The sequence below is a fragment of the Cygnus olor genome, chromosome 26, assembly GCF_009769625.2.
Source record: "Cygnus olor isolate bCygOlo1 chromosome 26, bCygOlo1.pri.v2, whole genome shotgun sequence".
Lineage (NCBI taxonomy): Eukaryota > Metazoa > Chordata > Aves > Anseriformes > Anatidae > Cygnus > Cygnus olor.
Genome location: NC_049194.1, coordinates 3286564 through 3299127, shown reverse-complemented (window position 1 = coordinate 3299127; position 12564 = coordinate 3286564). Strand labels below are relative to the sequence as shown.

The 12564-nt window shown below is 70.1% G+C and overlaps 2 protein-coding genes across 7 annotated transcripts; both read left to right on the top strand.

Annotated features, from left to right (window-relative positions):
* The first annotated feature begins 265 nt into the window (after window positions 1-265).
* On the top strand, window positions 266-8851 carry ANKRD24 (ankyrin repeat domain 24). 4 transcript variants are annotated; one of them, XM_040537554.1, is made up of 19 exons: window positions 266-428; window positions 2771-2901; window positions 2999-3087; window positions 3399-3463; window positions 3717-3774; window positions 3859-3929; window positions 4168-4274; window positions 4361-4548; window positions 5008-5033; window positions 5197-5289; window positions 5734-5838; window positions 5929-5973; window positions 6067-6165; window positions 6248-6320; window positions 6424-6545; window positions 6624-7844; window positions 8209-8346; window positions 8423-8488; window positions 8570-8851. In XM_040537554.1, exons 1-19 carry the CDS (start codon window positions 393-395, stop codon window positions 8645-8647), a joined length of 2811 nt encoding a protein of 936 aa, XP_040393488.1. In that variant the 5' UTR covers window positions 266-392; the 3' UTR covers window positions 8648-8851. The 4 variants fall into 4 exon arrangements, with proteins under 4 accessions (XP_040393488.1, XP_040393487.1, XP_040393486.1 ...); XM_040537552.1 differs by lacking the exon at window positions 266-428 and adding an exon at window positions 1466-1736 and having other exon boundaries at window positions 5932-5973; XM_040537551.1 differs by lacking the exon at window positions 266-428 and adding an exon at window positions 1468-1736.
* Window positions 8852-9192: 341 nt separating this feature from the next.
* On the top strand, window positions 9193-11909 carry EBI3 (Epstein-Barr virus induced 3). Of its 3 annotated transcripts, none has more exons than XM_040537550.1 (7): window positions 9193-9213; window positions 9752-9854; window positions 10274-10498; window positions 10605-10722; window positions 10837-11009; window positions 11311-11471; window positions 11596-11909. In XM_040537550.1, the coding sequence occupies exons 2-7, from the start codon at window positions 9776-9778 to the stop codon at window positions 11746-11748; spliced, it is 909 nt and encodes a 302-aa protein (XP_040393484.1). In that variant the 5' UTR covers window positions 9193-9213; window positions 9752-9775; the 3' UTR covers window positions 11749-11909. The 3 variants fall into 3 exon arrangements, with proteins under 3 accessions (XP_040393484.1, XP_040393483.1, XP_040393482.1); XM_040537549.1 differs by lacking the exon at window positions 9193-9213 and adding an exon at window positions 9290-9607; XM_040537548.1 differs by lacking the exon at window positions 9193-9213 and adding an exon at window positions 9291-9584.
* The last annotated feature ends 655 nt before the right edge of the window (window positions 11910-12564 follow it).

The following is a 12564-nucleotide window of genomic DNA, read 5'->3' as shown; positions in this document are numbered from 1 at the left end:
TCCCAGCCCCTCAGCCCCGCACCCCAGGGCCAGCCCATCCCTGCCACAATCCCTTCTGCAGCCACCCCGTGCCCGTGCACGGGGATTTGGGGATGGCCGTGCCCCCCCAACCCGTCTGGGGCTGGGCACTGCCAGGCCCCCCCAGCCGCCAGCTGTAACCGCAGCCGTAACCCAATGCCGCCCCGTGGCCCCCCCGTGCCGCGCTGTGGGCCCGCGGGGAGGCAGGGGACGGGCAGGAGTCACCGGGAGCTGGGGCTTCAGGGCCAGAACTTGCTGGGAAAAGGCCCCCAAAAGCTGCCACTGCCCTCCGTGACGGGCACGTCCCCAAAGCTTGTCCCCAAGGGGCAGCCGAAGCCCCCGGACGCTGCCACGGCGCTGAGGGTGGAGCTGCCATGAAGAGCCTGAAGGCCAAGTTCAAGAAGGCAGACGTAAGTGCTGTCCCCGAGGGGCGAGGGGACGTGGGGACCTGCCCCGGGATGTCCCAAATTTCATGGGGACACGGGCGCATAGGGACCTGCCCCGGGATGTCCCAAATTTCATGGGGACACGGGCGCATAGGGACCTGCCCCGGGATGTCCCAAATTTCATAGAGAAATGAGGACTTGCCCCGGGATGTCCGAGGGGAAGGAAACAGGGACCTGCCCCGGGGTATTCCAAGTCTCCAGGGGGTAGGGGAACACGGAGACCTGCCCTGAGACATGGGGACAGCAGCCCCACGGAGGTCAGCAGTGCCACCGTGACTGGTGAAGCCGGTCTCCCCGCTGCACCCACGGGTGCCCCCAGCACCCACGGAGCAGAGGAGGGGACGGCAACACCAGGGAGAGGGAAGCGGGTCCCGGGTCCTGTCCCCGTTCCTGTCCCCAGGGATGCGGGGGTGGCTGCCAGCTTTCTAGCTGCCACGGACGGATTGGGTTCCCACCTTGGAGGCAGCGAGCCGATGCTCCTGAATTATTGAGCACCAGGCTGGCACCGTCCTCCGTGCTGGGGTGACGGTGCTGTGCTCTGGGTGCTCCGCGCCTCGGTTTCCCCACGCTGCCCTGGACACTGCTGTTGGGGGGTGAGGGGCTCCTTCGGTCCTGCCGTCCCCAGGGCTTTTCTGGGACAGGTGCCTGGGAACCCTTCGTGTTTTGGGGTTCCTTCCTTGCGGGGGGTCCCCTGAGATGCAGACGGGGGGTTCTGCCCACCCCTCTTGGCCCCAGAGCTGGGAGGTAAGTCTGTGCCCCCCAGGGCAGGGAGAGGGTCCTACATCCTTGGGGAGCAGGATCTGGGCAGTGGGAGGATGCTCACCCCTTGGGTTTGGGGTGCACCCTTGGCTCACTTTGGGCACAGGGTGGGAGAACTGCCCTCTCCCAACCCCCCCCAGCCTTCCCAGCCTAACCGGGACCAGTCTGGGTGCTGGTCCCTGGTGTGGGACCTTGGTACCTGCTCCCTGGCAGGGATGCGGGGATGCTGCGAGCTCTGAGTGCTGCGGAGGGAGGGAAGGAGGGAGGGAGGGAAGGAGGGAAGGAAGGAAGGAGGGAAGGAGGGACGGAGGGGAGGCGTTCCCTGGCTCCCACTGCGGCAGGACCCGGCCCCCACCCGGGCGGCGGTGCTGGACCGAGCTGGGCTCCGGGGTCCCCATCCTGAAGCCCCGTCCAGCCGTCGCCCAGGCGGGGGGCGAGGGTTGCATGGCCGCCCGCCGCCTCCTACTCAGCACCATGAAGCAGATCTGCCTCTGTGCCGCTGCCTCCTTTGCGGTACGTCCCTGCCCTCCGTCCCCGCTCCCCTTCGGTCCCGTGCTTTGGGGTAAGACACGTCGCCCCCACCCCAGCTGGACCCCGTCCGTCCCCAGCCCAGTCCCCACGGCCCCGCTGTGCCCTCTCCGAGCCGCTTTGTCCTTGCACGACAAAGGGGAGGGCGCCACGCTCCCGGTTTGCCCAGTAACCCCAGGAGACGGCTTTGTTCCGCACCCCACGGCGGGGTCCCCTGGCCACACAGGGTGAGGGGGCTTGCAGTGGCACAGGGTCCCTGCCTGGTGCTGGCCAGGGGCAGGATGCGAGCGGCTCCCAGGGGGTGACATCCATTTCCTGCCTCCCCTGCTGCAGCCGAGCCCCGGGTTGTCGTCACAGGCTGCGGGGCGAGCCCGGGGCTTCCCACGCTGGTCCTGCCCCGCTGCGGGCTCTTCTCTGGGTCGGGGGGGAGACACAGAGGACCTCTGGGGCAACAAACCCCCACCTTGCCCCGGTTCTGCTCAGGAGCAGGGGCAGCAGCGGCAGCTGGAGCCATCCCAGGGGACCTGCGCTCACCGCCAGCCCCACTCCCCCCGACTTGCCCCCTTCTTCGTCTGGGAGCACAGCAGGGCTGGGAAGAGGCTGCGAGCCCAGCGGGGAGACCCGGGCAGGGATGGGGCTCAGGCACCCATGGGTGCTGGCTGCGGCTAGCGGGATGGCAGGAGAAAACCCCCGGGGCAGGGGTGATCAGGAAGCATCGTGTCGTTCCCAAATCCTGGCCCATCCAGAGCCAAACAGGGGCAGCTCTGTTAATTCCCCATTCTGTGAGCGGCAAACTGGGGAGGCTGAAGGGGGTCCCCCTCCCAGGCGGCTCTCCCAGCTAAACCCTCCACGCGGCACACCAGACACCGCAGCACCCGGCGAAGTCCAGAGAGAGGCACCCCAAGGGATGGGGAGGGGTGGGAGACAGCAGGGGAGGGGGCGAGGGGAGGCACACACCCCCCCAGCCCACCGTCCTGCCTGCCCCTGGGCATCACAGCCTCGCCTCGGCTTCGTTACAGAGTCAGGACTGGACCAAGAACGATGAAAAGCTCCTGCAAGCCGTGGACTACAACGATGCCGGGAGGGTGACGTCTCTCCTCGTCCGCAAGGGCCTGGTCCCCACCAAGCTGGACTCGGAGGGCAAATCTGCGTAAGCACCGGCCGGCGTCCCCAGGGCACCAGGGGCTGGGGCCAGGGGTCACGGATTTGGGTCGGTTTGCGTCTGACAGCCCCGGGTCCTGCCGCAGGTTCCACCTGGCTGCCATGCGGGGGAACGTGGACTGCCTCGAAGCCATGCTGGCTCACGGCGTGGATGCCATGACCAAGGACAGCTCGGGTGAGGGCGCAGCCGCCACGCACCCCTGGCTAACGCCAGGGCCCCCTCAGGGCCCTCTGCTCCTTCTCCCCCTTCTGCATGGTGCTGAGGCTGAGGGGACAGAGGTGACGGCCACGCGGAGTGCAAACTGTCCCAGCTTTCTCCGGGGACTCGAGCGGTGACTGCGGGTGCTGTCGGGGGCGTCTCGTTCCTATTCAGCCCCAGCCCCGTGGGTCTTCCTGCGTGCCTGTCCGTCTGTCCCCCCGCCGCCCCCCTCTGCCCCCGCCCCGTGTCTGTCTCCTGACCCGTCCCCCCCGTCCCCCTGTCCCCAGGTTACACCGCCCTGCACCTGGCGTCCAAGCACGGCCACCCGCAGTGCGTCAGCAAGCTGCTGCAGGTACCGGGGCCGCGACGGAGGCAGGGAGGCGGGGAGGAGGTCGTGCCACGCTCAGCCCCGAGGGCAGCCCCAGTGAGGTGCCCTCTCTGCCCTCACCCTCGGTGGTGGCGCTGGGCAGCCTGGCGGTTCCCAGCTCTGCCTGTGGTTCGGGGCAATCCTGCTCAGCCCTCCGACCACGCCAAGGAGCTGCATTCCCGCGGGCAGCCCGTTTGCCTGTCCCGGATCCCGCTGTAACGCAGGCTCTCTCCCTCAGGCCTCCTGCCCCGTGGACGTGGCTGACAGCAGCGGCCGGACGGCGCTGCACCACGCAGGTGAGCGGGGACGGTGCCAGCCCCGTGGTGCTCGCGGCCCCGCGCGAGGCGGCGCTCAGCCTCCGTCCTTCTCCTTCTCTCCAGCGGTCAGCGGCTGCATCTCGTGCTCAGAGATCCTCTGCGACTTCAAGGCTCCTTTGAACGTCAAGGACAAGGTGAGATCGCCTTGTTCCTCACCCCGTGACGCTTTTCAGAGCAGCGAAACTCCAGGCCGGGGTTGCCCCCCTGGGGTTGCAGCACCCGGGGTCCCCAGGGGAAAACCGCGTGCCGTGCACGCACACGGCAAAAGCGGGAGGTAGAAACCAAGGAGATAATGGCAGTGGGATGCCCCACGCTGGAGGGGATCCAGGCATTGTCCCCGCAGCCCCCCTCACCCAACCTTGCCCTGCCCAGGAGGGCTCCACGCCGCTGCTGCTCGCCGCCAAGATGAGCCACTCGGAGCTGTGCCGCTACCTGCTGCACCGCGGGGCAGCCGCCAACAGCCGCGACCTGCAGGGCAAGTGAGTCTGTGCTGGGGGGGCACTGGGGGTGGAAATGGAGGGGAAAAAGAGGGGCTGGGCCCCTCACCTCTCCTCCCACTGCTCAGGACAGCCCTGATGCTGGCCTGCGAGAACGGCAGCGTGGAGACGGTGGAGGTGCTGGTCAACGCGGGCGCGCGGGTGGCTGCGGTGGACTCCACGGGCCACGACGCCGCGCACTACGGGCTGGCCACGGGCAATGCTCTCATCCAGCACTTCCTGCAAGAGGCTGCTCAGCGCCGGTCCTGGGCCAGCGGTAAGGCTGCCGTGCCGCCCTGGTGCTCCACGTCCGCAGAGGATGGGCCCACGGAGGTGTTTTCACCCATTTTCCCCCTTTTTGCCATGCGCCGGGGGTGGTTTCGACCATGGTGCCGCCAGCGGAAGGCTGGGAGGTGGTGCTGAGCCTCCGTTGCCTGTCGCGGTGTCTGCACATGTTCGTGCATGCTTGTTCACACGTGTGCAAGCACAGGCGTGTGTACAGCAAGCGTGCTTCTCCTGGTGTCTGCATGTGCATACCTGTGGGCACGAGTCCCCTGTCTGCACACGTGTGCATCCCCGCCACTGCACACCCGTGCACATCCCCGTACCTGTACACGCGTGTGCACCGTCTGTCTGCGTGTGCCCCGTGCATGCACACCGTTCTCGTGTGTATCCGTGGCTACGCGCTCCCCAGACCTCCCTGATTTCCCTTTCCTCCCGCTCTGCCCCGCGGAAGAGGAGACCACCGAGCAGACGTCGCGGGTAAGGGCCCGCCGGGCTGCCCCCCTCCTGGCTGGCCTGGCCCCAGCCCTCAGCTCCTGGCGGGGGGCCCCAGCGGGCCCGGGGCTCTCCGGCACGGCAATGGGTCAGAAAGGAGGGAGGCCACCTTCGATGTGACATCCCCTCCGCCACGGTGTCTCTGCAGACGTCTTCGCCAAGCCAGTCGGCGGGCAGAGAGAAGAGCAGCACCCCGAGGAAGAGGAAGGCCCCCCTGCCTCCCCCGGGCACCCCCAGCCCGGTAAGAGACCGGGTCCCTCTCGGCAGGGCTTAGCTCCGTGTCCGCAGCCAGCACGGCGGGCGCAGGGCACCTCAACTGTGGCCCATTCAGGGGAACCCCTCTGGTTTTGCCCTCCCGGGGGGCTGTGCGGGGGCCACCAGCTCCCTGGGGGCCCAAAACACCCCTGAGCAGCGTGCCCAGGGGGCCGTGCTGGCCTCGAGGGAGTCCCCGTGCCCTGCCGGAGCCTTTCCTTCTCCCCCTGGTGACAAGGAGCACCCTGCACAGCCCGGAGCGTGGTCTGCTCGTGGTGGCACCTGGAGAGCTGCCACCGCGTCCAGGTGGTCTCAGGCCCGGGGGGTGAGGACGGGCAGGAGCGGGGCCACGTCGGGGACATGGGGGGGAGACGGTGACAGGGAAGGGGCCGGCACCGTCGTGCCCTGAGGCTCGGCTGCCGCTCGCCCGCAGGAAGACCGGGATGCCTACGAGGAGATCGTGAGGCTGCGGCAGGAGCGGGCGCAGTTCCTGCAGAAGATCCGGGGCTTGGAGCAGCAGGAGAAGCAGCGACAGGAGGTAGGTGTGACCGCATCGCCGGGGAGCGGAGGGGCGGGGGGGGTGGGAGCAGCATTTAGCTCTCCCCGTCGTCTCTCCGTGTCCCGCTAGCAGGCAGAGCTGGACAAGGGCTCCCTTCGCTCCATGGAGAAGCAGGTGAGGCCAGTGCGGAGGTCGTGGGCGGCCTCATCCGAGGGGTCCTGGTGCCATTAGGACTCTGGTGGGAGCGAAGGGAGTCCTGCCCTGCAGATCCAGGAGCTGGAGCAGCGGCTGGCAGCGCGGGACAACGAGAAGGAGCGGCTGGGCAAGGAGGTGGAGGCTCTGCAGAGCCGCTTGTCCTCGCTAGAGGTGGGCACGGGCAGCGGCTGGCGGCGCCGGGGGGCTGGGGCAGGGTGGGCAGCAGCCGACACCCCCCGCTCCGCACCCCCAGAATGAGAAGGAGAACACGAGCTATGACATCGAGACGCTGCAGGACGAGGAGGGAGAGCTGCTCGAGTTCCCAGGTAGGACCCCGGTGGCCTCCTGAGACCCCCCCCGGGGAGGCGGCCCCGCGCGGGGAGGAGCGGGGACGCGGTGGGCACGGCACCAGCACCACGTGCCGCGCAGGGGCAGAGCTGCTGCTCTCCAAGAAGACCCTGAGCCCCTCGGCCGAGGAGCTGCTGGCTACGCTGCAGGGCCAGGTGCAGTCCCTCACCGTGCAGAACAAGGAGCTGAGGGAGAAAATACAGGCAAGTCCCCAGCCGCCTGCCCATCCCTCCCTCCCTGCCTCCCTCGGTCTCCTGGCGGCCTCACCATCCCCTTGGCAGGTCCTGGAGAACTTCGAGCGGGATGAGAGCGAGCCGTCCACCCCGGGGGACTTGGTGCCCGCCAGCCTCTACTACTCCCTCAAACGGGAGCTGGAGCGGCTGCGGGCGCAGGGCACGGCGGCACCGCAGGGCCTGGCCGGGACGGAGGAGGCAGAGCACGAGAGGCCGACCCCAGCCTCGGAGCCTGGCAGCAAGGGGAGCACGGTGCAGGGGCTCAACGAGGAGCTGCCCCAGCCCCAGTGCAAGTGCAAAGCGGCGCTGGTGCCTCACCAGCAGCCTCCCTCCGCTGCCCAGCAGGACGGTGCCGAGCTGGCGGAGGCCCGGGCGGCCCTGCAGCAGGCGCAGGCAGCGCTGGAGGAGCGCGAGCAGCGGCTGCGGGAGCTGCAGGCCCGCCTGGAGGCCGATGTCAAAGCCGAGGAGGCCACGGCCTCACTGGGGGCCTCCCTGGAGGAGGCATCGCAGGAGAAGGCGGCCCTGCTGGAGCGCTGCAGCCGGGCGGAGGCGGCGGCGGAGGCCCTGCGGCGCGAGCTGGAGGCCAAGACACGGGACTGGAGGGCGGCCGGCGGCCCCGAGCCGGAGCCGGGCGTGCTGGAGCAGCGGGTGGCGGAGCTGGTGCGGCAGCACGGGGAGGTGACGGCCCAGCTGGGGCAGCTGCGGGAGGCGCTGGGCCGCAGGGAGGCCGAGCTGACGGCCCTGCGGGAGCAGCTGGCCGCCCGGCCCGTGGGGCGCCAGGAGCACGAGGAGGTCCTGGCGAGGCTGCGGCGGGCGCAGGCGGAGGCCGAGGGCCGGGTGCCGCCGGAGGAGCACGCTCGGGCCACGGCGGCGCTGGAGGAGCAGGCGCGAGCCCTGCGGGAGCGGGCGGCCCGGCTGGAGGCGGCGGCGGAGGCCAAGGGGCGCGAGGCGGCCAGGCTGGAGGCCGCGCTGGCGGCAGCGGTGCCGCGCGGGGAGCACGAGGCGGCGCGGGCCGAGCTGCAGGCCGAGGCGGCCGCGCTGGCCCAGCGGCTGGCCGAGCTGACGCGGCGGCACGAGAAGACGTGCGAGGAGGTTTTCCGGGTGCAGCGGCAGGCGCTGTTCATGAAGAGCGAGCGGCAGGCGGCCGAGGAGCGCCTGGCGGCCGCGCAGCAGCAACTGGCGGAGGCGCGGGAGGAGGCGCGGCGCCTGCGGGACCTCCACAGCCACGCCGAGGATTCGGTCCGGCTGGTCAGGGACAGGGACAGGAAGGTAGGGGACGGGGAGGAGGGGATGGGGGGGTTTGTGGGGGTCTCCCGGGGATGGGGGCAGTGCTCTGAGCTCAGCAGCTCGCCCACGTGCCCCCGCTGATGTGCACAGACACACGCACGTGCAAACACGCAGACTGCAGCGCTGGGTGCACGCTCGCTGCCCTCCTGGCTCTTCCCCTTTTCCCCTCCCAAAGCTGAGACTGAAACCAGGGGCAGAAGCGGGAGGCGAGGTGGGAAAGCCCCGGCTCTGCCCCTGCCCCAGCGGGGGACACCCGGGGGTGGCGGCAGGCACGGCCACGGGAGGACCCCGGGGGAGATGGGGCTGGGAGCCCCCTGCCTCCCCGTAACCCCCGCGTGCTGCCCAGATCACCGAGCTCTCCAAGGAGGTCTTCAGGCTGAAGGAGGCCCTCAATGCCCTCCCCGAGCCCCGAGGAGCGCAGCAGCCGCCCCCCGACGCCGCGGCGATGCAGTCCAGGATCCGCGCCCTGGAGGAGAAGCTGGCGGTGGGCGCAGGGCGCGTGTGTCCGGCGGGCTCCTCGCGGCCCCGGCCCCCTGCTCACGCCTGCTCCTCTCCCACAGGAGGCAGAGATGCGGCACAGCAAGGTGGTCGCGCTGTACCGGAGCCACCTGCTCTACGCCGTGCAGGTGGGCAGGGGACGGGGCTGCGGGGGGTCGGGGACGCGCACGCGGGTGGCAGGACCCCGAGGTCCCTTCTCTCTGTCCCAGGGCCACATGGACGAGGACGTGCAGAGGCTCCTGTGCCAGATCCTGAAGATGCAGCGGCTGCAGGAGCAGGGTAGATGAGCCCCCGCCGACGAACCCCGCGGGACAGTCAGCGACCCAGCCGGGGGGGGCCAGGCCCCTGCTCACACCCGCCGCGGCCCTTTTGCTTCTCCGGGCAGCACCCCGATGCTGGCACACGCACCCCGACACTCACCCGGCCCCGGGGGGCCCCGTGCTAGCCCCCCCACACCCCAGCACAGTAGCAATAAAGTATTTATATTCACATTAACATCATGGCTCGTCTCGGGGGGGTGAGGACGGGCACAGAGACGCAGGTGCTGCGGGATGTAGGGGACATCGGCGGAGTTGGGGACACCGGGGATTCGATGCCGTGATCACCCCAAAATGGGAACGGGTCAGCACGAAGGAAGGAGTGGGGTGGGAAGGGTCGAAATCCTCGTGGCCAAGGGCAAAAAAAAACCGACACTGCTCCGGGTCCTGGGGCAGGCAGGGATGCCTGCGGGGCTCTCCTGGCCTGCGGGTCCCCCCCCCGGGAGCAGCGTTTCCTGCGCGAGGAAGCGGGCTGAGGCCGGCCGGGGCTGCGGCTTCCCGCGCCGGGCGCTGACGGAGCCTCTGGCCCCGTGGCAGTGAGCGTGACAGGGGACTGGGGGGGTCCCCGTGGGGCTGGGGGCACGGGTGGCAACGTGCTGTGGCGTGGGTGTGAGTGGTCGAGGTGGGGAGCCCGGTGCCGGTCCCCCCCGGCAGGGTTTTGGGGTTTCTCTGGGGGACAGCCCCTGCCCAGGCATCTCGGGAGGCGGCGGCCGTCCAAGCACCGCCGTCCGCTTCCCCAGCCCGAAACCCCGATTCCGGGCACGGGACCGCAGGGGTGGCTGCGGGCCCCCGTGGGAAACCCCGGTCACACAGGGCGCTTTCGCTCCCGCCTCCGCTCCCTCCTCCTTCCTGGCAGCAGGATCCGGCCACTGCGGCGAGAAAGCTTCCCCCATCCCCCGGGCGTGCGGTGAGGCTGGAGGGGAAACTGAGGCACGGCCATATAGCGCGGCCTGCGGGCGGGTTCGGACCCCCAGCTGTGGGATGCTGTCCCTGGGGAGGGTGCCAGGGACACCCCAGGCCCCGTTTGTCCCCGCTGCCGCCTGCCGTGGGGTCACCGTCCTGCTGCCCCCACAGGTCCCTTCGCTGCGGCGCCCCGACATGAAGTGGCTTTGGGTGGTGGCTTTCGTGGCACCCGCCTGCGCTGCTCCCTACACGGCAGGGGACACCGGGGACGGAGGTACGAGGGGATGGGGACAACGGGGACGGCGGCTTGGGGGCGTGGGGGACGGGGGTTGGAAGTATGGGGGGATCTGGGGGGAGTGGGGACCGTGGGACTGGGCAGACTGGGAGCGGTGGGGGGGAGATGTAGGGCCACAGAGCGGGGTGGAGGCGTAGAGGAGACCACGGGCAGATTGATGGGGCAGCCAGGGACAGGGGTATGGGGACACGGGGGGATTGGGGTGACAAGGGGGGACTGAGGACAGCGACTGAGGAGGGGTGCTGGGGATGGAGCTGGGGGGCCCAGACCCTTCACGCCACAGCCCCCCGACCATCCCCTGCCCCAGCTGGGGCCCACGGGGGGTGGCAGGGGATTTTTTTTTGGGGGGGGGAGATGTGACAACGGGCGCAGCCCCTGCCCACTGCCTTGTCCCCCAGGCCCCTGTGCCCTGCAGCACGGCGCCCTGGGCACGGAGGTGCTGCTGCGGTGCCCGGCTGCCGCGGGGAGGCCCGCCGAGTGGCGCCGGGGGGGGACAGCCCTAGGGACGTATCCTGCCCCGGGGCTGGCCCTCCGCAACGCCAGCCTGGCCCACGAGGGCCACTACAGCTGCCACCACCCCGGCACCGGTGAGACCTGGGCCAGAATCTGCCTGCGGCTGGGCTGTGAGTGACCCCAACCCCCTGGGAACCCCGCTGCCGGCTGGGGACCCCCACCCCAAGGGGGGAGAGACCGGCAGCGGGGTGACCACCGGCTCCCCCCCTGCCCCAGATCCCCCCGCGCTGCCCGCCGTGGAGTGCTGGGCCATCAGCTACCCGCAGGCTGTCAACTGCTCCTGGCTCCTTGCCCCCGAGCCGCTGCTGGACACCGACTTCGTGGCCACCTACAGGTGAGCCCCAAGCCCCGGCTGAGCCCCCCCAAACCCGTGCTGGAGCCCCGAGGGGGGGCTACGAGGCAGGGTAAGAGCCCCTCGCCCAGCTGCCCCCTTCATCCCCCCCCCCAGGCACGGCGTGTGGGGGGCCGCGGGGAGCAACGAGTGCGTCCGCACGGGGCCGCGGAGCTGCTCCTTCGGGGACCTGCAGATGTTCTCCCTCACCCCCTACGTGCTGAACGTGACGGCCACCAACGCGCTGGGCACCGCCTCGAGCCTCCTGCCTTTCCTGGTGGAGAACATCAGTGAGTGCTGCTGGCGCCGACCCCAAAACCTCGGCACCCCGCAGCCCCCTGCAGCCCCCCCAGTGCTTAACCCCTGAGCAGCACCGCTGGGGCCGATCCAGCCCCGGGGATCGCTTTGGTTGTGGGTCTCGGGGCTTTTCCTCTGAATTTGATGCAAAAACATCCGTGCAACAAGTTGCTGGGGCTCAGGCTACCTCTCTGGGCTGGTGGATGCATGTCCCTGACCCCAGTGGCCCCATGCTGCTCTCCTGTCCCCCCCCAGCCTGCATCTCACCCATTTATTGTCTCCCTGCACCCTCAGTAAAGCCGGACCCGCCCGAGGACCTGCGGGTCTCGCCCATCCCCGGGGAGACCAAGAAATTGCTGCTGGAGTGGAGCCCGCCGGGGTCTTGGCCCTTCCCAGAGTACTTCCCGCTCAAGTACCGCATCCGCTACGCGCGGGAGGGCTCTGTCACCAGAACGGTACCTCCACAAACCGCGATAAACCGCGGCAAAGCCCAGGGACGGATCCCTGAGCGAGGCTGCGCCCCGTGCTGCCCTCCCCGGGGCCGGGTCGTGGCCGCCCCTAACTCTGCTCTGCTTCCAGATCGGGCCCTACGAACAGACGTCCTACACCCTGACGGGGGTGCGGCCCGGCACCCTGCACCGCGTCCAGGTGGCTGCCAAGGACTTCACGGACTACGGGGAGTTCAGCGCCTGGAGCCTGCCGGCCTCGGGGACGCCCTGGACGGAGCCGTGAGAGGCAGAGCGGGGCCGGCGTCGGGTCCCCCCCTGCTCCTCCTCAGGGACCCCACACACCCCGTTCGCTCTATCCCCGTGCCCCCCAGAAGCCAGCAGAGCCCCCTGGCTGGCCGTGAAGAGGCAATAAACCATCTTGAGGCTCTGGCCTCGGCCCCGTGACATTCTTTGCTGGTCCTTGTGCCGGCCGCAGGGGGCAAACGCTGCGGGGCGCTGGGCTGGGCTGGCACCGCGTGGGGAAAGGGGGGCATCTGCTGGGGCCGGGGGGGCTCCAAGGAGCTCCTATGGCAGGGAATGGTCCCTATGGAGGGTCTGGATGGGTCCCCAGAGCCTGGACTGGTCCCAGTGGAGGGCCCAGACTGGTCCCCAGCCCCCCCGTAGAGCCTGAACTGGTCCCTGTGGAGGGCCTGTACTGGTCCCCAGGCCCCCAGAGCCTGGTCCCTATAGCCCAGACTGGTCCGTACAGCCCTCCAGGGCCCGTATGCCCCCCCTCCCAGGGCTCGGAGGGCCCCCGTGGCCGCTCTCCATGGGCTGAACCGGGCCTCAGGCCGCCCCCAGGCCGCCCCCCCCGGCCCCAGCGCCCCCGCTCCGGTGCAACCCCCCGGGCCCGGCCCGTTCCAACCCCGGAACCTTCGCTCCCGGTCTCGGGTGCAGGGGGGGAGCTCTTGGCGGTTGCACAGGGCCCAGGAGGCGGCGTGGGCGGGGCCCGCTGATAGGCGGCGGGGACAGCCTATAACAAGCGAGAACTCGCCGCGGCAACCAATGAGCGGCGAGGAGGGGGGCGGGGCCGTAAAACCGGAAGTCGCGGGAGCCGATG